Source organism: Plecotus auritus (genome assembly GCF_963455305.1).
Source record: "Plecotus auritus genome assembly, chromosome: 7".
NCBI classification, from domain to species: Eukaryota; Metazoa; Chordata; class Mammalia; order Chiroptera; family Vespertilionidae; genus Plecotus; species Plecotus auritus.
In genome coordinates, this window is record NC_137774.1 from 61,093,666 (window position 1) to 61,117,383 (window position 23,718).

General features: G+C 39.0%; 1 protein-coding gene across 1 annotated transcript in view; it reads left to right on the forward strand.

Annotated features, from left to right (window-relative positions):
- Positions 1-23,718, forward strand: part of LOC308252652 (phospholipid-transporting ATPase ABCA3-like) — a gene marked incomplete at both ends in the record, with an annotated part of 430,835 nt that overhangs the window by 387,164 nt on the left and 19,953 nt on the right. The window contains 3 exons of the mRNA XM_080677417.1: positions 1,464-1,651; positions 8,072-8,197; positions 8,414-8,608. Of these exons, the coding sequence (XP_080533543.1) occupies positions 1,464-1,651; positions 8,072-8,197; positions 8,414-8,608 (509 nt within the window). The remainder of the gene's footprint in view (positions 1-1,463; positions 1,652-8,071; positions 8,198-8,413; positions 8,609-23,718) is intronic.

The following is a 23,718-nucleotide window of genomic DNA, read 5'->3' on the forward strand; positions in this document are numbered from 1 at the left end:
AGCTAATGTATGTGTTTGTGTTTTGGTTTATTATTGTAATCTTCCCCTGAGGACATGTTCATTGATTTTTAGAAAGGGGAGAGAGAGAGAGGGAGAGCGAGAGAGAAACATTGATCATATGTCTTTGTTTTTAACAGAAACATTTAAAAAGTAAAAATTTTAAAATTAAATAGAAAAATCCTTATAGAATAAGGATATAAACAGAGAAAATATTTTTATACAGCTATATAATGTGTTTAAGCTAAGTGATATTACAAGAGTCAGCATTTTACAATTTTTAAATGTTTAAATAAAAAAGTTATAGTAAGTTAAGTTTACTTTATTATTAAAGAAAGAAAATACTTTTTATAAATTTAGCATAGCCTAAGTGTACATCATTTATAAAGTCTAAAGGAGTGTACAGTGATATGCTGGGCCTTTACACTTACACATCACTGACTCACCCAAAACAACTTCTAGTCCTCCAAGCTCCATTTAATATAGGGCTGCATGTAGGTGACCATTATGTTACAACTGCCTGCAGCATTCATGCAGCATACTGCACAGGTTTGTATCCTAGGAGCAATAGACCCTAGCATATAGTAGGCTATACTGTCCAGGCTTGTGCACTCTGTGATGTTCACACAATGACAAAATTGCTTAATGACACATTGCTTGGAATATATACGTCCCTGTCAATAAGTGATGCATGACTATGTAATGAATATAGACAATAATATTGTACTGTAATGATGAATTGTGATAAATATTGCTACATCATCCATCATTACAATACATAAAGTATCAAAGTAACATGCTTATAACTTACATAATATTACATGTCAAATGTATTCCCTAAAAAAACATACCACTTCACACACACTTGGATGGCTGTAATGAAAAATGAAAAGTATTAAAGGTTTGGTGAGAATATGAAGAAATTGTTACTCTCATTTATTTCTGGTAGGAATATAAAATGTTGCACCTGCTGTGGAAAAGTTTGGTGGTTCCTCAAAAAGCTAAGCATATAATTACCATATGACCCAGCAACTCTATTCCTGAGTATAAAACCCCAAACTCTAAAACAAGTATTTAAATAAGAGTTTTAAGGATATTCTGCATGGCCTATAATAATGGTTAGATATGTCATAAATACCTTTATTTTGCTTGCTTTATTTAATTACTAAGCATTCTTCTCACAAAGGCTCGGCCTTTGACATTTACTATGTAGTAAGGTGATCTCCTGTCAAGACTACGGTAAAAAAGTAGAGAAAAATTATTGGCAGGCAAACTTTCATAATAACTATAAATATCAGGGAAGATCAAATAAGACAAATAGAGTGTTAAGACAATTACTACCTATGTTCCATACTTCTCTAAATCTAACTTAAAATGCACTTTGAATCTGTATTTCTTAACATTTGGAGTCATCTTAGACTTTGCATCACTTTTTAAAGTAAGGCTGTCTCTTTTATTATCCTCAGTTACTAAGAACAGTGTCTATAGTTTTGGAAAGCATGGGATTGCAAAGTTTTTGATTTCATTGGCTGTCCTGGGCTTATTTTATCTCCTCTTGCTTTTTTGTCTGGAGACTACATCCTGGAGATTGAAAAACTTTCTCTTTCAAAAAATTGTGTCTAATATGTACAACATATTCATGAAAGGCAAGAAGGTGAGTAACATAGACTTTTGATACAACTCAAAGAAGGCTCAATGTTAGTCCAGAAAGTATTAACTTGCATATTTCTATCTCTATTATTTGATGAAAGTATCATTTAATTATACCAAGATCTAACTGGTACTAATTGGAATTACAACTCTTTCATCTTAGTTTGTATCTTAGGCTCTAAGCTTTGAATCCTCTACCAACCAGGAAATAATTTATTTGTAATGGATTAACTATGATAGAAAGCACATGAACATGTACTACCTTCAGATGTATTTGGTTGCAGTTATGAACTGACTTTAAAATCATGTAGGGTTATAGGACATCATAGCCCCTACTTGTCAAATTATTAATTATTGCTGTAAATAACACTCACAATTTCACATAATCCCAGAGTTTTGTCTAGAATTTATATATATATATATTTAATGGTCCGTTGTTCTGTAATTTAATCCCTACTGGTTTATATGATAATTTCTGTTGAGACAGAAAACCACTACATCTGTCTCTTTGTAACTTCTCTTCATTCATCCCAATTCTCTGTCAGGGTGGCTCTAGATTTTGGCCATAACGCTCTCTGAATCAGCATATCTCTAACATTTCAGAGGGAGGATATCTTGAGACCATAATGGCCTTTGCTACCAACTGGAGTTGTGACTAGTATGATTAGCATTCCACCTGCATTTCAGTTGCCTGTTATGTGTTGCTAACTAATGACTAGAACTATATAACAAGTCAAAAGTGCTATTCTACCTACTTTTACACCAAAGCTCATTATATCTTACTACTGTAAACAAGATACCTGGTCTAAGATATGCCAACAAGAATAAATTTAAGGTTTTGAGCAACGTGAAAAAGAAAGGATTTATTTCCTGGTGCCTAGAATTAAACATGTGAATGTTACTTTGAGACTTTTTCCTGCCCTGACTTTCCTAAGCTTGAACAGTAGCCCCTGAACCATGTCACACTTTAGAAGTAAATGTGATAAAAAGAAATATAATGAGTATGGAGGGAGATTTCATGGTAAAATTATAAGAATATTTGGCTTCTAAATTCTTCCCCTTTTTGTCACTACTCCTGTATACAGAAGAAAACATGGCCAAGCAAAGGAGTAATACTTATATTAGGCCAAGGCCTCAATCTTCATATAGTTATCTAATAAACTAGTCTGGTTAACCGTGGTATCCTTATATCAAAGTAAACTGAATTTCCTAAGCCAAAGGTTCAATCTCATTTTTTTAACATTCCAAAATAAGAAAAAGTCACCCCTGTCAATGAGAAGTACAAAATAGTTCATGAACTATAAAAAGTGAAAATCTTACATCTTCACTGACAGATGTTTCCTTCCTCCGTGAGAGCACACCACATCACTGCCCTTCAGACTCCACTGTCTCTGTGATATGGAGCCCAGAATTCATGAGGAGCTGGCTGTTCATCTTGTTGATCATTTTGTGTTTAAACTACTTGGGATTCATTTAAATTATTGGATGCATAGATTAATATTTTTCATGAAATTTAATCAATTTTTGGCCACTATTTCCTACGTATTTCCATTACATAAGTAAGGTCATAATAGATTTGTTTCATACAGTTATTAAGAAGGTTAATTACCTGTGAAGGGCACATGTCCAGCACATAATAAATAGTAAATGTTGTGTTTTAGTAGGAGCATTATTGTTGCTTATTAACATCTTTAGTCTCCTCTTCTTCCACTGCCACAAAACCTCCCAATGTTCCCTATTTCAATAATTAACACCATCAATTATATATTTGTTGAAGAGAGAAATCTGAGACTTATCCTTAACTTCTTTTTTAAGTTTCATCCCTAATCTAATCTATCTAAAATCCATGTACATGTCTTTCACTTTGTTTCAAAAGGACTTCTTGGTACTTTATGCTAGGATCAAACATTTTCTCTGGTGGCTGCTATATGTGTCCCAGAAAATCAAAGAGTAGAGTGCACTGTGCAGACCCCCCTTCGGTGGAGTTGGTGCTCCTGCTTCTCAGTTTTGTCTTCAGACACCTTCATCTGTCATTGTCTTCATGGATGCTTTAGCTGCAGAGAGCCTCCTCTCCCAATGTTATACTCTTCCCAGATGATCTGCATCCAGTCACTCGCAGATGCAGAAGTAAAATGTTTGCTCATCTCAATGCCACTCAAACAACTTCAGGGCTTCCCACAGGGTCAACTGAGGATGTCATTTGACCTTCATCATAGCTTGATTTCTATCCTTTGCCTACTCCTGGTTTTTTTCTCCCTTCCACAGGTGTTTGGTACCACAGGTGTTGGTACCAAAAGAAGTCCACCTGCAACAGTTAGTACCAGGAAGGGTTTGAGAAAATACACAATCAGATAGGGTTTTAGTGAAAGCCACATCACTGGTGGTAAAAAATAATAATAATAATAACTGCTGGCACAAAATAATAGTCCAATTGTAAAAATTTTTATCATTCCAATTAGGACTATATACCAGAGGAACAGAAAGCATCACTGATCCGATAAATCAAGTATTCTTTAAAAATGAGGGAAATAGCAACTGAAAGAACAATGGGAGTGTGAGTTATTGGTAAGCTCCTTACTTCATAGAATGAAAAGCTGAGAATTATTAGTAGGAAATTGAAAGCCAAGTGTGAGAGTGCAAGATCCTCTTTGGTCCCACTTCCTGCAGTGAAAGGACAGAGAAAACTGAGTACTAAGATCAAGGTTTAACCTTCAGATTAGATGAGCTCCAGGAAGCTCACTCTCAGCCACGGCAGATCTGCTCTGCCAAGATCACACCTCTTGTTAGAAGAGTGGTGTCCTCCTCCATTAGAAGATGGAGACATCTGAGCTAATGACCCTGCAATCTTAAATCCTCAGGCTTCCCTGAACACTCTGAGTTTACAGACGTGGCACCCTCTTCTCAATTACGAACTCCCTCTACTTCCTCAGATAAAGAAAATATAGGGGCCTCTGCTTCAAAACAACATATGCTCATTCAGTTGTGGTGGTAACCAGCCAATTACTCCTTTAGTGATCAATAGAACACAGAGACAGAAAATTAATAAAAGAACTGCAAAACACTACTAACTGGATCTAACTGGTACTTAGAGAGCATGCACCCAATAAGGGCAGGACACATGGAACATTCACCAAGACACACCATTCACAATTTTAAGAGATTTAAAATAATGAAGAGTATGTTTTCTAATCACCATGAAATTTAATAACAGAAATATAACAGGAAAATCTCTATAAACATTGGGAAATTAAGCAACACACTTCTCTCGAACCCATCAGTAAAGGTGGAAGTTGCAGAAGAAATTAGAAAATATTTTAAACTGAACGAAAGGAAAATACAACATATCAAAACCTGTGGAGTGCACCTAAGCAGTGTTTCAATGGGCATTTGTAGTATTAAATACCAACATTAGAAATGGAAAAAAGTCCCAGTTCCATAATTGAAGTTTGTATCTCAATAAATTAGGGGAAAAAAAGAGAGCAAAATAAACTCAGAGCAAAAATCATTTAGCTTAACAAAAATAAGAAAAGAAATAAATGAAACTTCAAACAGAAACACAACAAAGAAAAATCAGTGAACAGAACCAAAAGCTAATTCTTTGAAAAATGATTAAAAGTGATAAGCCTCCAGCCAGAGTGACCATAAATTAAAAATAGGTAACACATACTAACCAATGTAAAGACAACATGAAAGTGCATAGTTTAAAACCTCCAAAAAAGAAAACACCACGCCAGGACAATTTCACTGATAAATTCTACCAAAAAATTAAAGAAGTAGCATCAATTCTTATAAAGTACACCATAGGCAATAATCATATATGGTGCCAGGTAGGTACTGGAAATATCAAGGTAATGCTTTGTAAAGTATATGATTGGTTAACCACTGTCCTGTACCCCTAAACCTAATAGAAAATAATATTGAATGTAAACTGTAATTGAAAAATAAAATTTAAAAAAACAAATAGCATTAATTCCACACAATTTCTTCCAGAATATAGAAGAAGTAGGAGCATTTCCAATTCTATTTATGAAACTATTATTACACTTGATACCAAAATCAGAAAAAGTACAAGAAACCAATATCACTTGTGAACACAGAAACACAAATTCTCAACAAAATATTCACAGATAGAATCCAGGAATATGTAGAAAGAATAATACACCATGAACAAGTAAGGTTTATTTCATAAATGTAACAAAGCTAGTTTAATATTTGAAAACCAATGTTACCCATGAATTAATACATGTCAAGAAGAAAACCCACATGTTTATATCCACATTTCACACTCATATACATAAAGTGTCAGAAACTAGGGAAAGAAAGGAGCTATTGCAGCCTGATCGATGGCATCTGCTTATATATATATAAAGCCTACAGCAAACACAATAACGAAAGATGTCATGTGCCCCCTAAGACTGAAAACAGAACAAGGATGTTCACTTACCACTCTTATACAACCAATTTTAAAATTGGAAAAAGCAGTCTTCTCATTCTTTTGATTATCATGTTTACTGTGCTGATTATATTATCCAGCTCCACTCCTTAACCAATGAGTGGAGCTGGATAATATAATGAGTACTTGATGTAAAAATAGGCAATTCAAATCAACAAACTTTTGCTCAAGCAGTATGAATTACTAACCACAGTGTTACCAGACTGGCCGGCCTGTAGCGTGTGGGTTCTTGACTTCATGTAAAGAAGATTTCACACCGTGAGTCCAGCTGGATCTGAGAGTGTGTTTATTAAAGCTAGGGACAGTGAAACAAAGGAAGGGATTGGGGTAGAAGAAGCAACAGGAGAGCGCTAGGCAGCGCTGTTTCAGCTCTCCAGAAATGTTACAGGAAAGACGTGAGCGGGGGCTGTCAGCTCACCAGGAATGAAGCCACAGTGACGGAAGTGAGCCTGGGGGTCAGCTCACCAGGAATGAAGCCACAGTGACGGAAGTGAGCCTGGGGGTCAGCTCACCAGGAATGAAGCCACAGTGACGGAAGTGAGCCTGGGCGGTCAGCTCACCAGGAATGAAGCCACAGTGACGGAAGTGAGCCTGGGCGGTCAGCTCACCAGGAATGAAGCCACAGTGACGGAAGTGAGCCTGGGCGGTCAGCTCACCAGGAATGAAGCCACAGTGACGGAAGTGAGCCTGGGCGGTCAGCTCACCAGGAATGAAGCCACAGTGACGGAAGTGAGCCTGGGCGGTCAGCTCACCAGGAATGAAGCCACAGTGACGGAAGTGAGCCTGGGCAGGGCTGCTTTGGCTCACTGGGATGTCGGAGAAAAGGGGGGCCTTGGAGATAGGACCAGGGAGTGAGCCTGGGTAGAGTTGCCACTGCCCAGGGCTCCCCTGGTTGTGAGTCTCATGGGGCCCCTTAGAAATAACAAGTTCATGCCTGGGAAAGGGCATGATCATGTTCTAGAGTGAGTCTTTGTCCTGAGGGCTTATCCTGGGGGCTTTTTATCCTTTTTTCTTCAGGTAAAAATCTTAGGGGAGGGTTTCAGCGGAATATTCATCAGCTTTCCAGGTGCATTTCTAATATGCTGATGCATCAAAATGAGTGTAGATGGGAGTTTTGGATTATTCTTTGGTCTATTTTACTAGACCAAAGGTCTGTGTGGCTTTAATGGGCTTTTTGTTATTTGTTACCCAACTTCATCTGTCCCTAGATTTAGCGGACACACATGGCATTAATAGTGGCTTTGTCCTCTATTATCCCAGGCCAGGGTGATTTAAGCTCTGTATTCTCTGTTTATGAGCCATTTGCTCTCCAGTGTCCTTGGTGAGGGAAGATAAGGTCTTGCAATTCATAGACTGGCTGTAAGTTGCCCAAACTGTTTAACCTTATTTAATTTTCCTGTCTCACTTTCCCCATTCCACTTGCCCAGGAATTTTCCTAACTTCTTCTTATTCTGCTACTACAAGACTCGCTGAATTATTTCATTCTTGCATCTTTTACTAAGTTCCCATTGCTGATGGTGGCCTTTCTTCTTATCCCCACACTGTGTTCACTCTCTTAATAGTTCTTTGTATTCAACTCAGCCTTCCCTCAAAAAGAAAGAGGCCATTTTCTCCTCTCTTGGTTCCCATGGTCTCATGAACATATTTTAGTTGTAACAAATGGTACTAGACAATAACAATATTGATGTGGCTTTTGTTTTCCATGATGTGTCCATTTTACTGGCAAGAACATGCTGCTTCCTCTCAGTGGTAGAAAACCTTTTTCATTCTATAGTTTACAAAAGTAAGCAAATCAAGAATAAATTTGTTCATAAGAATTTAGGAAATTGGTAGGAAGGCTATTGAAAATTAGTCCAATATTTTCTGGCATCTTTGAAATTACTCCTTCAGGTCAGCTTTCAAAATGCCACTCAGTTTATACAAGGTCTCTAAAATGTATTCACATCTGTGGTCCTTGTTTTGAAAATATAGGCTATAGTGTCCATGCATGTAGTCAACGAATATATGGATGAAAATGTAGAAAATGAAAGGAGGAAAATCTTGGCACAGCCTCCTAAATTGAAGAAGAGCCCACTGCTTCTCAAAGAACTTGTGAAGGTAAAGTCATTCAGTGACAATATTTTCCTGAGCTTTGTCCCTGCCAAGAATGTATTGGACTAATTCATTGGGCTGCTGTGGGGTCTATGCATATCCCGGTAAAACAGATGGCTGAAAGGGAAAGTGCTCCTGAGAAACTGTCAACAGGTGGCAGTTATAATTGTGGGTGACCCACAATCAGTGCTTCAGTACATGTGATTTTTTTAATGTTTTCAGACTTATTATAAGTGTCCAGTTGTAAAGGCTGTAAGAAATGTCTCCCTTGTCGTAAAAAATTCTGAATGCTTTGGATTACTTGGATTAAATGGAGCCGGAAAAACCACTACATTGAAAATGTTAACTGGAGATGAGACCATAAGCTCTGGAGTTGTATTAATTGATGGCATTAGCCTCATTGAAAATATCAGAAAGGTAAGTGTGTTCCTAATCACTGAATTTTGCCCCAAGGGAGGTGGTAACCAGGCAGGTGGGTGGGAGACATGGAAGGGAAGCTGGAAAAATTCAGATATATAAGATGAAAGATAGATAAATGCTAGATAGATAATACATACATAGATGATGGATAGGATAGAGATAGATGGAGATAGAGATGATAGAGATAGAGATACAGCTCCTAGGGCAATGGAAACTAAAGAGAAAATAAAAAAATGGGACTACATCAAAATAAAAAGCTTCTGTACAGCAAAAGAAACCATCAACAAAAAAACAAGAAAGCCCACAGCATGGGAGAAAATATTTCTCAATGTTATCACCGATAAGGGTTTAATCTCCAACATTTACAGGGAACTCATACAACTTAACAAAAGGAAGATAAACAACCCAATCAAAAAATGGGCTACGGATCTAAATAGATACTTTTCGAAAGAGGACATAAGGAAGGTCAAGAGATATATGAAAACATACTCAAAGTCACTAATCATCCGAGAGATGCAAATCAAAATGGCAATGAAGTACCATCTCACACCTGTCAGAATGGCTATGATCAACAAATCAACAAATGACAAGTGCTGGAGAGGATGTGGAGAAAAAGGAACCCTCGTGCACTGCTGGTGGGAATGCAGACTTGTGCAGCCACTGTGGAGAACAGTATGGAGTTTCCTCAAAAGACTGAAAATGGAACTCCCATTTGACCCAGTGATCCCACTTCTAGGAATATATCCCAAGAAACTAGAAACACCAATCAGAAAGGATATATGCACCCTATTTTCATAGCAGCACAATTTACAATAGCTAAGATTTGGAAACAGCCTAAGTGCCCATCAGCAGATGAGTGGATTCCATCTACACAATGGAATACTATGCTGTGGTAAAAAATAAGGAATTCTTACCATTTGCAACAGCATGGATGGACCTGGAAACCATTATGCTAAGCAGAACAAGCCAGTCAGAGAAAGATAAATATCACATGATCTCACTCATTTGTAGAGTATAATGAACAACATAAACTGATGAACAAAAACAGATCCAGAGACAGAGAAGCATCGATCAGACTGTCAAACCTCAGAGGGAAGGTAGGGGAGGGCGGGGGTCAGGGGGAGAGATCAACCAAAGGACTTGTAGACATGCATATAAGCCTAACCAATAGACACAGACACCGGGGGTAGGGGGGAGGGCATGCATGGGGGGTAGGGAGCAATGGGGGGATAAGGACACATATGTAATACCTTAATCAATAAAGAAAAAAAAGACATAGTTAAAAATGTTAGGTGTCCAAAAATATGGACTCAAAATGTATAAAAGGAGGGGGGGGTTCAAGGCAAAACAGACAAATTCATGATTGTAGTAGTAACTTATAAGCATGCTTCTCTCAATTTTATGAATCTTTTCAAAGAAACTGACCTTGATTGCATTAATTTTTTGTATAGATTCTGTTCTCTATTTCATTTAATTCTCCTCTAATTTTTATATTTCTTTTCTTCTGCTGACTTTGGGCTGCTTTTGTTCTTCTTTATCTAGTTCAAGATGTAATGTTAGGTTGTTTACTTGAGATTTTTCCTTGTTTCTTAAGTAGCCCTGTAATGATATAAACTTCCCTCATATTACTGGGAGTGCTGCATCCCAAAAGTTTTGATATATTGTATTATCATTCTCATTTGTTTCAATGCAATATACAGATGATGTGTCATAAAATTGTACATTTTAAACCTATATAATTTTTAACCAATGTCACCCCAATAAATTAAATTTTAAAGAATTGAAATAAAAGTTAAAAATAAAAAATTATTCTCTCTCACTGTGATAGAAAATGGACTTTAAAAATCATTACTGTTGAATTGTATGAGTTCTTTATATATTTTGGATATTACACCTTTGTGGGAGCTGTTTTTGCAAATATCTTCTCCCATTCTGTTGGTTGCCTTTGTGTTTTGATGGCAGTTTCTTGTGATGTGCAGAAGCTTTTTAGTTTGATATAGTCCCATTCATTTACTTTTGCCTTTACTTCCTTGACTTTCAGAATGTTCTCTAACACCAAGGTCCAAAAATTTAGTACCTATGTTTTCTTCCATGTAATTTATTGTTTGAGTCCTTACACCTGGGTGTTTGATGTATTTTGAATTAACTTTTGTACATGGATAAACTGTAGTCTAGTTTTATTCTTTTGCATGTGGCTTTCCAATTTTCGCAGCACCATTTATTGAAGAGGCTTTCTTTTTTCCATTTAATGTTTTGGCTCCTTTTTCAAAAATTTGTTCATTGAGGCATTATTCACAGTGGCCAAGACATGGAGACAAAGTGTTTTCAATGAATGATTAAGAAAAGAACATGTGGTATATTATTACAATGGAATACCACTCACGCATAAGAAAAGGTGAAATATTGCCATTTGCAACAATATGAATGGACCTTGAAAATATTATGCTAAGTGAAATTAGTCAGAAAAAGCTAAGAACTATATGATCTCACTCACATATGGGATATAAAACTGAAACTCATAGACACAGACAATAGTATGTGGTTATCAGAGGGGGCCAAATATATGGTGATGGAAGATGATTTGACTTTGGGTGGTGGGCACACAATGCAATATACAGATGATGTATCATATAAATGGACACTTGAAACCTATATCATCTTATAAACCTATGTCACCCCAATAAATTTAATTTTAAAATTAAAATTAAGAAGTATTAGTGCTGTATATTTGAATAAAAACAATTAACAGACTGAATTAAAGAAATATATAAAGATGTATCAAGTAATTAAAGACTGATAACTGCTTTTTTTATACACACAAGGAATATTTATTTAGAAATGATCATTTGTTGGAATAAATTAAGGCTCAAAAAATTTCATAGATATAAAAATATATAAAATGGGTATTTATAAAATATACCATTAAAACAATGTATACCTCTGTAAATACTAAAAGAAAATAAAAATAGAATAAACACCATACCAATACTAAATATGAACAGGTTTAAGTTACCTGTTATTTTTTAAACAGAGCTTTATTTTTTAACAGGAGAAAATCAAACTTTAATATGTGCACATGTGAAATTCACATAGGCATGAAAATCCCAAAGGCAGTGAGGCAACACTGAGTATATAAGACATTTTTGGACAAAGGAGAAACATAATGGACAGAGCATTAGATTTCATAAGTGAGAATATGCAATTTACAGGTAGCTGAGGAAGAGCAGAACAAACATGGTGGGAAAATTCTTTACTTGGTGACTCAGAAAAAATAGGAAATGGGGGTGTTAGGCTAACAAGCACCTGCTTGAAGCCCTTTTGTTTACCATATTTAATTCAAATTAAACCAGCATTCCAAGATCTCTTTACAGAAGCAGGTTTTTCTGTCTAAATCTCTCAGGCAGGAAAGGAGGGAGGGTCAAAGACTCCTTTTGAGTCTTAATAAACACCTTACAATCAATATCCTAATGGGGCCACTTCAGGGTGGCAGAATTTTGTGGGGTTTCTTGTTTTTTTACTTATTGGGTAGCATCCTATATAATAAAAGAGTAATATGCAAATTAACCATCACTCTGCTACACCCACAAGCCACACCCACCAGCCAATCAGGAGTGAATATGCAAATAAACCCAACCAAGATGGCTATGGCCACAGAGAGCAGGAGGGAGGCTTGGGTTTCCCTGGCAATGGAGGAAGCCAAGCTTTCCGCCTGCCCTTGCCAGCCTAGGCTTCCACTCAAGGCTACAAAGTTTCAATCACAGAAGATACATAAATCCAAACAGAAATGGCAGCAGCCATGGAGCTGGAAAGAGCAGGAGGCTAGGGTTGCCCCCGGTGATGGAGGAAGCCAAGCTTTCTGCACACCCTGGCCAGCCCAGGCCTCCGCTTAAGGCTACAAAATTTCAATTATAGAAGATACATAAATCCCCCAAAAAATGGCTGCCACCATGGAGCAAGCAGAAGGCTTGGCTCCGCTCCAGGCTACAAAGTTTCAATTGTAGAAGATAAATAAACCCCAGATACCAGGGCCTTCTCTTGGGTCACCAGGGGGCATGGCCGGCCTGCAAACTACCACAGGCCCCTCGCCCAGGCCACCTCACGCCCCAAGGGAACCCCCACCCTGATCCAGGACACCCTTCAGGGCAAACCAGCTGGCCCCCACCCGTGCACCAGGCCTCTATCCTATCTAATAAAAGAGTAATATGCAGATTGAGCATCACTCCAACACACAAGATGGCTGCCCCCATATGGTCAAAGATACTGCCCCCATGTGGACACAAGATGGCCACCACAAGATGGCCAGCAGGGGAGGGCAGTTGGGAGTGACCAGGCCTGCAAGGGAGGGCAGTTGGGAGAGAACAGGCCTGCAAGGGAGGGCAGTTGTGGGTGATCAGGCCAGCAGGGGAGGGTAGTTGGGAGGGACCAGACCTGCAAGGGAGGGCAGTTGGGGGTGATCAAGCCTGCAGAGGAGGGCAGTTAGGGGTGACCAAGCCGGCAGAGGAGGGAAGTTGGGGGCGACCAGGCCTGCAGGGAAGGGCAGTTGGGGGGGACCCAGGCCTGCAGGGGAGAGCAGTTGGGGGGGGACCAGGCCTGCAGGGGAGGGCAGTTAGGGGTGACCAGGCCTGCAGGGGCGGGCAGTTAGGGGCAAACAGGCTGGCAGGGGAGCAGTTAGGCATCAATCAGGCTGGCAGGGGAGTGGTTAGGGGGTGATAAGGCTGGCAGGCAGAAGCGGTAGGGCAATCAGGCAGGCAGGCAGGCGAGCAGTTGGGAGCCAGCAGTCCTGGATTGTGAGAGGGATTTCCAACTGCCCGTTTAGGCCTGATCCCACCAGGATTGGGCCTAAACGGGCAGTCGGACATCCTTCAAGGGGTCCCAGATTGGAAAGGGTGCAGGCTGGGCTGAGGGACACCTCCCTCCCACGTGCACGAATTTCGTGCACCGGGCCTCTAGTCTATACTAATAAAAGGGTAATATGCTAATTACACCAGACATCTTCCAGACATCCTTCTGGACAAAGCCATGGTGGCAGGGGCCAAGGCAGAGGCGGTTAAGGGTGATCAGGCCTGAGGGGGGGGCAGTTAGGAGGCGATCAGGCCAGTAGGGGTGAGCAGTTAGGGAGCAATCAAGCCAGCAGGTGGGGGTAGTTACGGGGTGATCAGGCCAGCAGGGGGGGCAGTTAGAGGGCTGGCGAGGGGGGCAATTAGGGGGTGATCAGGCTGGTGTGGGGGGGCACTTAGGGTCGATCAGGCTGACAGAAAGAGGTGGTTAGGGGCGATCAGGCTGACAGGAAGAGGTGGTTAGGGGTGATCAGGCCAGCAGGCAGAGGTGGTTAGGGGTGATCAGGCTGGCAGGGGAGCAGTTAGGGGCATCAGGCCAGCAGGCAGAGGTGGTTAGAGGTGATCAGGCAGGCAGGCAGGCGAGCAGTTAAGAGCCAGCGGTCCCAGATTGTGAGAGGGCTGTCTGACTGCTGGTAGTCGGACATCCCCCGAGGGATCCTGGATTGGAGTGGGTGCAGGCCGGGCCGAGGGACCCACCCCACCCCACCCCCCATGCATGAAGTTCATGCACTGGGCCTCTAGTTGGGTAAAAAGATTAGGTAGTTTTAAAGTGTACAACTCTATGGTACATCATCATATTTTGCATTGTGTGTCAGTCAAGAGAATGGTCTCTGGGGCAAAGGTGGTAGAATTTTTGTCCCTTCAGCCCCACTTTTAAAACTTTAAACAATTGAGTTTCACATTCTAGAAGAATGCTCCACATTTTATTGATCCAATCATTTAGTCCTAAAAATAACTCAGTTCAGTTAAATTGTTGAGTCTCATTTCAGGTGATGATAATGCAGATGGACTCCCAAAGTGAGGCCTATATTGTACAAGCAAGCAATCGGTGTTCAATAAGGGTATGTCCATAAAAACAAAGATTGATGATCAGAGCAAATTATAAACCAGTTTCTGAGTCTGTAAGGCTGACAGCTGAGAATTTTCTAGAGGTGAGGTTGAAAGCTTCTTTTGTTGCAATGAAGGCAGGCAGTGACAATCAGATTGTTCTGTTTTGCAATTTGACTGTTTTGATAATGTCATCACGTGCTCAGGAAAATTCTGCATGGCTTCCACAGCATCCATCACTGAGAGTTTATGAACATGAGCTGTTGATGGTGATTTCGCAAGTTTATGTTGTGTCCTTTAGCTGCAATTTGTATGCAAGGCTCAAAACAATAAAAATTTTAGTCCTCAATAACTCCAAGTCAAAGGATGAAAAAAAATGAAACGTGTATAGGGGTATAGCAAAATATCTATAAAATTAGAAAAAGTCAGAGTCTCATCCAGTTTAAAGGTGAAAAATAAAACTTTAAAAACTAACTGAACTAGAGTCTAATATCTACAACTGTGTATTACAGATTCTCTGGAAACAAAATTTCTCTCCTTAAAATCACCCTCATTTTTCTCAGAGTCAAATTAAGACTATTTACTTACTGCATAAATCTAGTTTCAATGAATTTTGATAGATTATCTGTATAAATACAACAAGAGTAGTAATTGATTATACAGGCAACTTTAAATCTGCTATGCTGAAATTTGATAAGGAGTCTCCAGATAGAACTTTAATTAGCCTCTCAGAGACAAGAAGCCAAGACACATATTTTCAAGACTTTGCCTATATATTTGGGTGAATTCCTCATGTTCAAGGTCCCCCAAAATGTCTTAAGGTTCTTTCTTTGCCATATCCCAAGAAAGAAACCTTTGTTCCTTACCTGGAAATAATCTTGTGAATCATATAAACAAGACACCAGGCTGTATTCCCAAGGGGCTTTATTCAGCTACTGAAGTCAATCTTAATTCCTAAAAGCTTTCTGGTAACATCCAAGTCTATGCAAATCTCTTTCAAACATTATATCCCAGTCAAAGCTTTGGTAATAAAAACCAGTTTCCAATTGTGTCCTCTTATAAAGAGTACAGATTATTATTGAATTTGTAAAAACAACCACATTGCCAAGAAAATAATAATACTTATTCATTAAGAGTTTCCAAACTCTGGAGGGATAAAATAGGGAGAAAAATATAAATGCTTCAATATTGCATACAAAGGTATACTAGTAATTTATCAAATTGCTCTGAGAAAAAAATAAGTTTTCTTATATTAAAAATAAAAAAAAATATTTTAAAATCAGCAATATTTCAAACAAAAAGTTATAAAAATTATAATCATGATCAGTTTATTCTGTTTGTTTAATTAATTACTGTTTGTCCTGATAATTTGCCAGTATTTCCTTAAATCCAGTTATTTCTTAGATTCCTATAAATTTTTATCCAGTATGATTTTATTTTTTTAAATAAATCTTTATTGCTCAGATTATTACAGTTGTTCCTCTTTTTCCCCCCATAGCTCCCCTCCACCTGGTTCCCACCCCACCCTCTGCCCTTACCCACCCCACCTCACTGTCCTCATCCATAGGTGTACGCTTTTTGTCCAATCTCTGCTCCCACACCCCTTTCCCCCCCCAGAATTGTCAGTCCACTCCCTTTCTATGCCCCTGATTCTATTATATTCACCAGTTTATTCTGTTCATCTGATTTTTTTATTCACTTGATTTTTAGATTCACTTGTTGATAGATATGTATTTGTTGTTCATAATTTTTATCTTTACCTTTTTCTTCTTCTTCTTCTTCTTAAAGAATACCTTTCAGCATTTCATATAATACTGGTTTGGTGGTGATGAACTCCTTTAGCTTTTTCTTATCTGTGAAACTCTTTATCTGACCTTCAATTCTGAATGATAGCTTTGCTGGGTAGGGTAATCTTGGTTGTAGGTTCTTGCTATTCATCACTTTGAATATTTCTTGCCACTCCCTTCTGGCCTGCATAGTTTCTGTTGAGAAATCAGCTGACAATCTATGGGTACTCCCTTGTAGGTAACTAACCGTTTTTCTCTTGCTGCTTTTAATATTCTCTCTTTGTCTTTTGTTCTTGGCATTTTAATTATGATGTGTCTTGGTGTGGTCCTCTTTGGATTCCTTTTGTTTGGGGTTCTCTGTGCTTCCTGGACTTGGAAGTCTATTTCTTTCACCAGGTAGGAGAAGATTTCATTCATTATTTCTTCAAATAGGTTTTCAATATCTTGCTCTCTCTCTTCTTCTGGAACCCCAAAAATTCGGATGTTGGTATGCTTGAAGTTGTCCCAGAGGCTCCTTATACTATCTTCATATTTTTGGATTCTTTTTTCTTTTTTCTTTTCCAGTTGGGGGTTTTTTGCTTCTTCGCATTTCAAATCTTTGACTTGATTCTTGCGATCCTCTAGTCTGCTGTTGGACCTCTGTATTTTATTCTTTATTTCAGTCAGTGTGTGCTTAATTTCTAGTTGGTCCTTTTTCATATCCTTGAGGGTCTCGCTAAATTTATCGGCAGTTTCTAGAAGATTCTTGAAAAACCTTATAACCGTGGTTTTGAACTCTATATCCAGTAGTTTGCTTTCCTCCATTTCTGTCATTTGTGACCTGTTTCTTTGTCTCTGCATTTTGGCTGCTTCCCTGTGTTGATAGAGTGCTTTGTGTGCTAGGTGTCCTATAGGGCCCAGTGGCTCAGCCTCCCCAATTACCTGAGGTGGATACTCTTGGTGCACCCCTTTGTGGGCTGTGTGCACAGTCTTGTTGTAGTTAAGCCTTGATTGTTGTTGGTTTCACTGGAAGGAATTGACCTCCAGGCCAATTGGTTGTGAGGATCAGCTGTGTCTACGATGGGAGAACTTCTGTACTGGAGACACCCTTATAGGGCAAGACTTGCTTCAGTGGGGCTTTGGTGCTCACTGAGTCTGTCCCCTGAGTGTGTCCCTTATGGATCTAAGGAGTTGTAATCTGGATGGTCCCACTCTGACTACTGGGTACACTGGCTCTTGGATCTCCAAGGAGGTGCTAATTTAGCCTCTGCCTGAGGTCACCCAGCAGGAGCTACGGAGAGATCTCCAAATTCCTCTTCTTTGTTTGGGTTTTGGAGGTGCCCAGATGAGGCCCAGCTGTGAAGCAATGCAAGCTGCTGTGGGGCCTTGGGTCTTCTTTTGGAAGTTCTGGGGCTCTCTGACCCAGCTGCAGTTTGTTAGGTAATTTTAGATTGCAAAGGGCCAGGCCATCATATGCAAAAGTCTCTGCGCACAGCTTGGGCGGGGCGGGGTCTCAGGGAATCAACAGGGTGGAGCCAACAGCTATGGCTGATCCTCAACCCTGCCCTAAGAGGCCCCGGGTCTCAGTGTCCCTTGGTAATCGCTGCAAGCACCTCAGAGAGAAAGCCGCCCTCGAGTTCTGCCCGATGCCAGACAGTCCAGTTTCTCCCCGTATGAATCTGGGTCCCCAGAGTCTCACCCAGAACTGGAGTTCAGAGCAGTCGGGAGCTTGTGTCTCCCTCCCGATTGAAAAAGACAACCGTGTCCTCAGTTGCCAGCCCTTTCCACGTGCGCGCCTCCGTACCTCTGCACTTTACTTGTGTACCTCCTCTGAGTCTCAGTGTGCTTTTCTCTTTCCTTATAGTTGTAGAATTTCCACTCAGCCAGCTGTCCTGTGGTTCTGGATGATGTCCGTTTTGTCTTCTAGTTGTAGTTTTGAAGTGGTTGTGCGAGGCAGAAGTTCAGGTGTTTACCTATGCCACCATCTTGGTTTCTCGTCTTTATCCAGTATGATTTTAAATTTTATTCTTGGAAATCTGTGACTTAGAATAAGTTAGAGTCCATTCCATGGATATTTAAAATGAAACATAGTTGTGAAAGCATTAGAATAAAACACTGTAAATGACAACTTAAAATGGCATAGTTATAGATATGATTTTAATACAATTGACAAAGAACTTTTCTTTTCTGTAACATAGCATTCTAACATAACAATTAGTATTAAAAAGAAAATATACCAGAACTTTGTAGACACTTGAAGATTTTTATATAATCTCTAAACATCCATTTTAGTAATATATAGGGTATCCCAAAAACATATAAACACACTTAAAATAACTATAAAGGCAGTGTTTATTAAAATACAAAAATTTAATCTATCAGCTGTTAAAATATGTATACACTCTTATTCATATAGTACTGGAAGTCCTAGCCACAGTATTCAGACAAGAAGAATAAATAAAAGGCATCCAAATTGAAAAGGAAGAGGTAAAATGGTTATTATTTGTAGATGATAGGATATTGTAAGAAGCAAACCCTAAAGATTCTACCAAAAAACTACTAGAACTAATAAATGAATTCAGTAAAGTAGCAGGATACAAAATGAATATGGAAATCCATGGCATTTCTATGCACCAATAATGAACTATCAAAAAGGGAAACTTAAAAAAAACTATTCACAATTACTTCAAAAAGAATAAAATAACAGTGAATAAATTTAACCAAGGATATAAAAGACCTGTACTTGAAAAATTGTAAGACACTGAAAAAAGAAATTGAGGGAGATATAAACAAGTGGAAGCATATATCCTGTTCATGAATAGGAAGAATTAACATAATTAAAATGTCCATACTACCCAAAGCAATCTGAAGATTCAATATAATTCCTATCAAGATACCAATGGATTATTTCAAAGAATTAAAACCAATGTTTCAAACATTTATATGGAACCACAAAAGACCCAGAATAGCAACAGCAATCTCAAGAAAGAAGAACAAAGTTGGAGGAATCATGCTACCTGACATCAAACTATACTACAAGGCCATAGAAATCAAAACAACATGGTACTGGCATAAAAAGGGACATATACATCTATGAAAAGAATAAAAAGCCCAGAAGTAAACCTACAACTTTATAGTCAATATTTGACAAAGATGGCAAAAACATACAATAGACTAAAGAGAGTCTATTCAATAAATGATGTTGGGAAAATTGCAAAAAAAAAAAAAAAAAGAAAGAAAGAAATGACCACCTTTTTATACCACACGCAAAAATAAACCCAAACTGGATGAAAGAATATTATACTCAAAACCATAAAAATCCTAGAAGGGAAAACAAAACAAAACATAAGCCTTAAAATCTCAGACATTTCTCATAGCAATATTTTTTTTATCTATCTCCTTGAGCATAAGAAACAAAATAAAAAAATTGGACTACATCAAATTGAAGAGTTTTTGCACAGCAAGAAAACACACACGAAAAATAAAAAATGGGACTACATCAAACTAAAGAGTTTTTGCAGGGCAAAAAAAGAAAATGAAAAGACAACCCACTAATGGGAGAACATATTAGCCAATGATATATCTGATAAAGAGTTAATATTTAAAATTTATAAAAAATTTACAAAACTCAACACCAAAAAAAAAACAATCAATCCAATTAAAACATGGGCAAAAGACCTGAACAGACACTTCTCCAAGAGGACATATAGATAGCCAATAGACATGTGAAAAAATGTTCAATATCACTAGTCATCAAAGAGATGCAAATTAAAACCACATTGAGACATCACCTCACACCAGTCAGAATGTTTATCATCAATGAATAAAAAAAAAACAAGTGTTGGCAAGATTGTGGAGAAAAGGGAACCCTTGTGTACTATTGATGGGAATACAGACAGGTGCAGCTGCTGTGGAAAGCAGTATGTAGTTACCTCAAAAACATTAAAAAAGAAATTGCCTTATGACCCAGAGATTCCACTTCTGGAAATTATTGAAAAAACAAACACAAAAGTCCAATTAAAAAGAATATAATGGACAAAGTTAGGAGAGAAACCAAGATGGCAGCATAGGTAAACACCTGAACTTGCTGTCTTGCACAACCACTTCAAAACTACAACTAGAAGACAAAACGGACATCATCCAGAACCACAGGACGGCCGGCTGAGTGGAAATTCTACAACTATAAGGAAAGAGAAAAGCACACTGAGACTCAGAGGAGGTACACAAGTAAAGTGCAGAGGTACGGAGGCGCGCACGTGGAAAGGGCTGGCAACTGAGGACACGGTTGTCTTTTTCAATCGGGAGGGAGACACAAGCTCCCAACTGCTCTGAACTCCAGTTCTGGGTGAGACTCTGGGGACCCAGATTCATACCGGGAGAAACTGGACTGTCTGGCATTGGGCGGAACTCTGTTGATTCCCTGAGACCCTGCCCCACCCAAGCTATGTGCAAAGCCTTTTGCATATGATGGCCTGGCCCTTTGCAATCTAAAATTACCTAACAAACTGCAGCTGGGTCAGAGAGCCCCAGAAATTCCAAAAGAAGGCCCAAGGCCCCACAGCAGCTTGCATTGCTTCACAGCTGGGCCTCATCGGGGAACCTCCAAAACCCAAACAAAGAAGAGGAATTTGCAGATCTCTCCATAGCTCCTGCTGGGTGACCTCAGGCAGAGGCTAAATTAGCACCTCCTTGGAGATCCAAGAGCCAGTGTACCCAGTAGTCAGAGTGGGACCATCCAGATTACAACTCCTTAGATCCATAAGGGACACACTCAGGGGACAGACTCAGTGAGCACCAAAGCCCCACTGAAGCAAGTCTTGCCCCATAAGGGTGTCTCCAGCACAGAAGTTCTCCCATCGTAGACACAGCTGATCCTCACAACCAATTGGCCTGGAGGTCAATTCCTTCCAGTGAAACCAACAACAATCAAGGCTTAACTACAACAAGACTGTGCACACAGCCCACAAAGGGGTGCACCAAGAGTATCCACCTCAGGTAATTGGGGAGGCTGAGCCACTGGGCCCTATAGGACACCTAGCACACAAAGCACTCTATCAACACAGGGAAGCAACCAAAATGCAGAGACAAAGAAACAGGTCACAAATGACAGAAATGGAGGAAAGCAAACTACTGGATATAGAGTTCAAAACCACAGTTATAAGGTTTCTCAGGAATCTTCTAGAAACTGCCGATAAATTTAGCGAGACCCTCAAGGATATGAACAAGGACCAACTAGAAATTAAGCACACACTGACTGAAATAAAGAATAAAATACAGAGGTCCAACAGCAGACTAGAGGATCGCAAGAATCAAGTCAAAGATTTGAAATGCGAAGAAGCAAAAAACCCCCAACTGGAAAAGAAAAAAGAAAAAAGAATCCAAAAATATGAATATGGTGTAAGGAGCCTCTGGGACTTTAAGCGTACCAACATCCGAATTTTTGGGGTGCCAGAAGAAGAGAGAGAGCAAAATATTGAAAACCTATTTGAAGAAATAATGACAGAAAACTTCCCCTACCTGGTGAAAGAAATAGACTTCCAAGTCCAGGAAGCACAGAGAACCTCAAACAAAAGGAATCCAAAGAGGACCACACCAAGACACATCATAATTAAAATGCCAAGAGCAAAAGACAAAGAGAAAATATTAAAAGCAGCAAGAGAAAAACGGTTAGTTACCTACAAGGGAGTACCCATAGATTGTCAGCTGATTTCTCAACAGAAACTATGCAGGCCAGAAGGGAGTGGCAAGAAATATTCAAAGTGATGAATGGCAAGAACCTACAACCAAGATTACCCTACCCATCAAAGCTATCATTCAGAACTGAAGGTCAGATAAAGAGCTTCACAGATAAGAAAAAACTGAAGGAGTTCATCACCGCCAAACCAGTATTATATGAAATGCTGAAAGGTATTCTTTAAGAAGAGGAAGAAGAAGAAAAAGGTAAAGATAAAAATTATGAACAACAAATACATATCTATCAACAAGTGAATCTAAAAATCAAGTGAATAAAAAATCTGATGAACAGAATAAACTGGTGAATATAATAGAATCAGGGGCATAGAAAGGGAGTGGACTGACAATTCTAAGGGGGGAAAGGGGTGTGGGAGCAGAGACTGGACAAAAAGCGTACACCTATGGATGAGGACAGTGGGGTGGGGGGGTAATGGCAGAGTGTGGCGTGGAAACCGGATGGAGGGGAGCTATGGGGGGAAAAAGAGGACAACTATAATAATCTGAACAATAAAGATAGATATAGATAGATAGATGATAGATAGATAGATAGATAGATAGATAGATAGATAGATAGATAGATATAGTGCCCCTATGTCCATTACAGCATTAGTTACAATAGCCAAGATCTGGAAAGATCCCAAGTGCCCATCAGTAGATGAGTGAAATAAAAAAAGGGGGCTGTGGTACATTTACATGATGGAACACTACCCTGTCATAAAAAGGAAGAAAATTGTATTCTTTCCAACAGTATGGAAGAACCTAGAGAACATTATACTAAATTAAATAAGCCAGTCAGAGAATGACAAGTACCATATGCTTTCACTCATGTGGAATTTAATGAACAAACTAAACTACTAAGCAAAATAGAAACAGACTCATAAATAGAGAACACACCGGCAGCTCTGTTGGGTAGGAGGGGTAGAGGGATTAAGCAAAACAGAAAAAGAGAGAACTCATGGACATGGACAACAGTGTGATGATTGGGTGGGTGTGGGGGGTGAAGGTGGATGGGTGGAGGTGGTAGAGGGCATAAAGGGGATAAATAGTGATGGAAAATAAATTATTTTTTTTTAATCTCAGACATTTTTTCATAGCAATATATTTTGTGACCTATCAGAGTAAGAGACACAAAAGAAAAAATAAACAAGTGGGATTACATCAAACTAAAGAATTTGGCACAGCAAATAAATTAAAAAAAAAAAAAAGAAGAAGAAGCCCTGACTGGTTTGGCTCAGTGGATAGAGCGTCGGCCTGCGGACTGAAGGGTCCCGGGTTCGATTCCGGTCAAGGGCATGTACTTGGGTTGCGGGCACGTCCCCAGTGGGGGGTGTGCAGGAGGCAGCTGATCGATGTTTCTCTCTCATCGATGTTTCTGACTATCTATCCTCTCCCTTTCCTCTCTGTGAGAAATCAATAAAATATATTTTAAAAAAAAATAAAAATAAAAAAAATAAAAATAAAAAGAAGAAGAAGAAGAAGAGCATCGTCCATACACCAAAAGATTGTGGTTTCAATTCCTGATCTGAGTACATACCTAAGGTTGCAGAATTGATCCCCAGTTAAGATGCATACAGGAGGCAACCGCTCAATTATAAGAATGCTCAATTAACTTAAGGGAAGAGTTGGTAAACTTAGTAAAAAGTTTAACAAAGAAATAGGAAACATAAAAAATGGAACTAAGAAACTTAAAAAAGAACCAGTCAGAAATACAGAATACATTAAA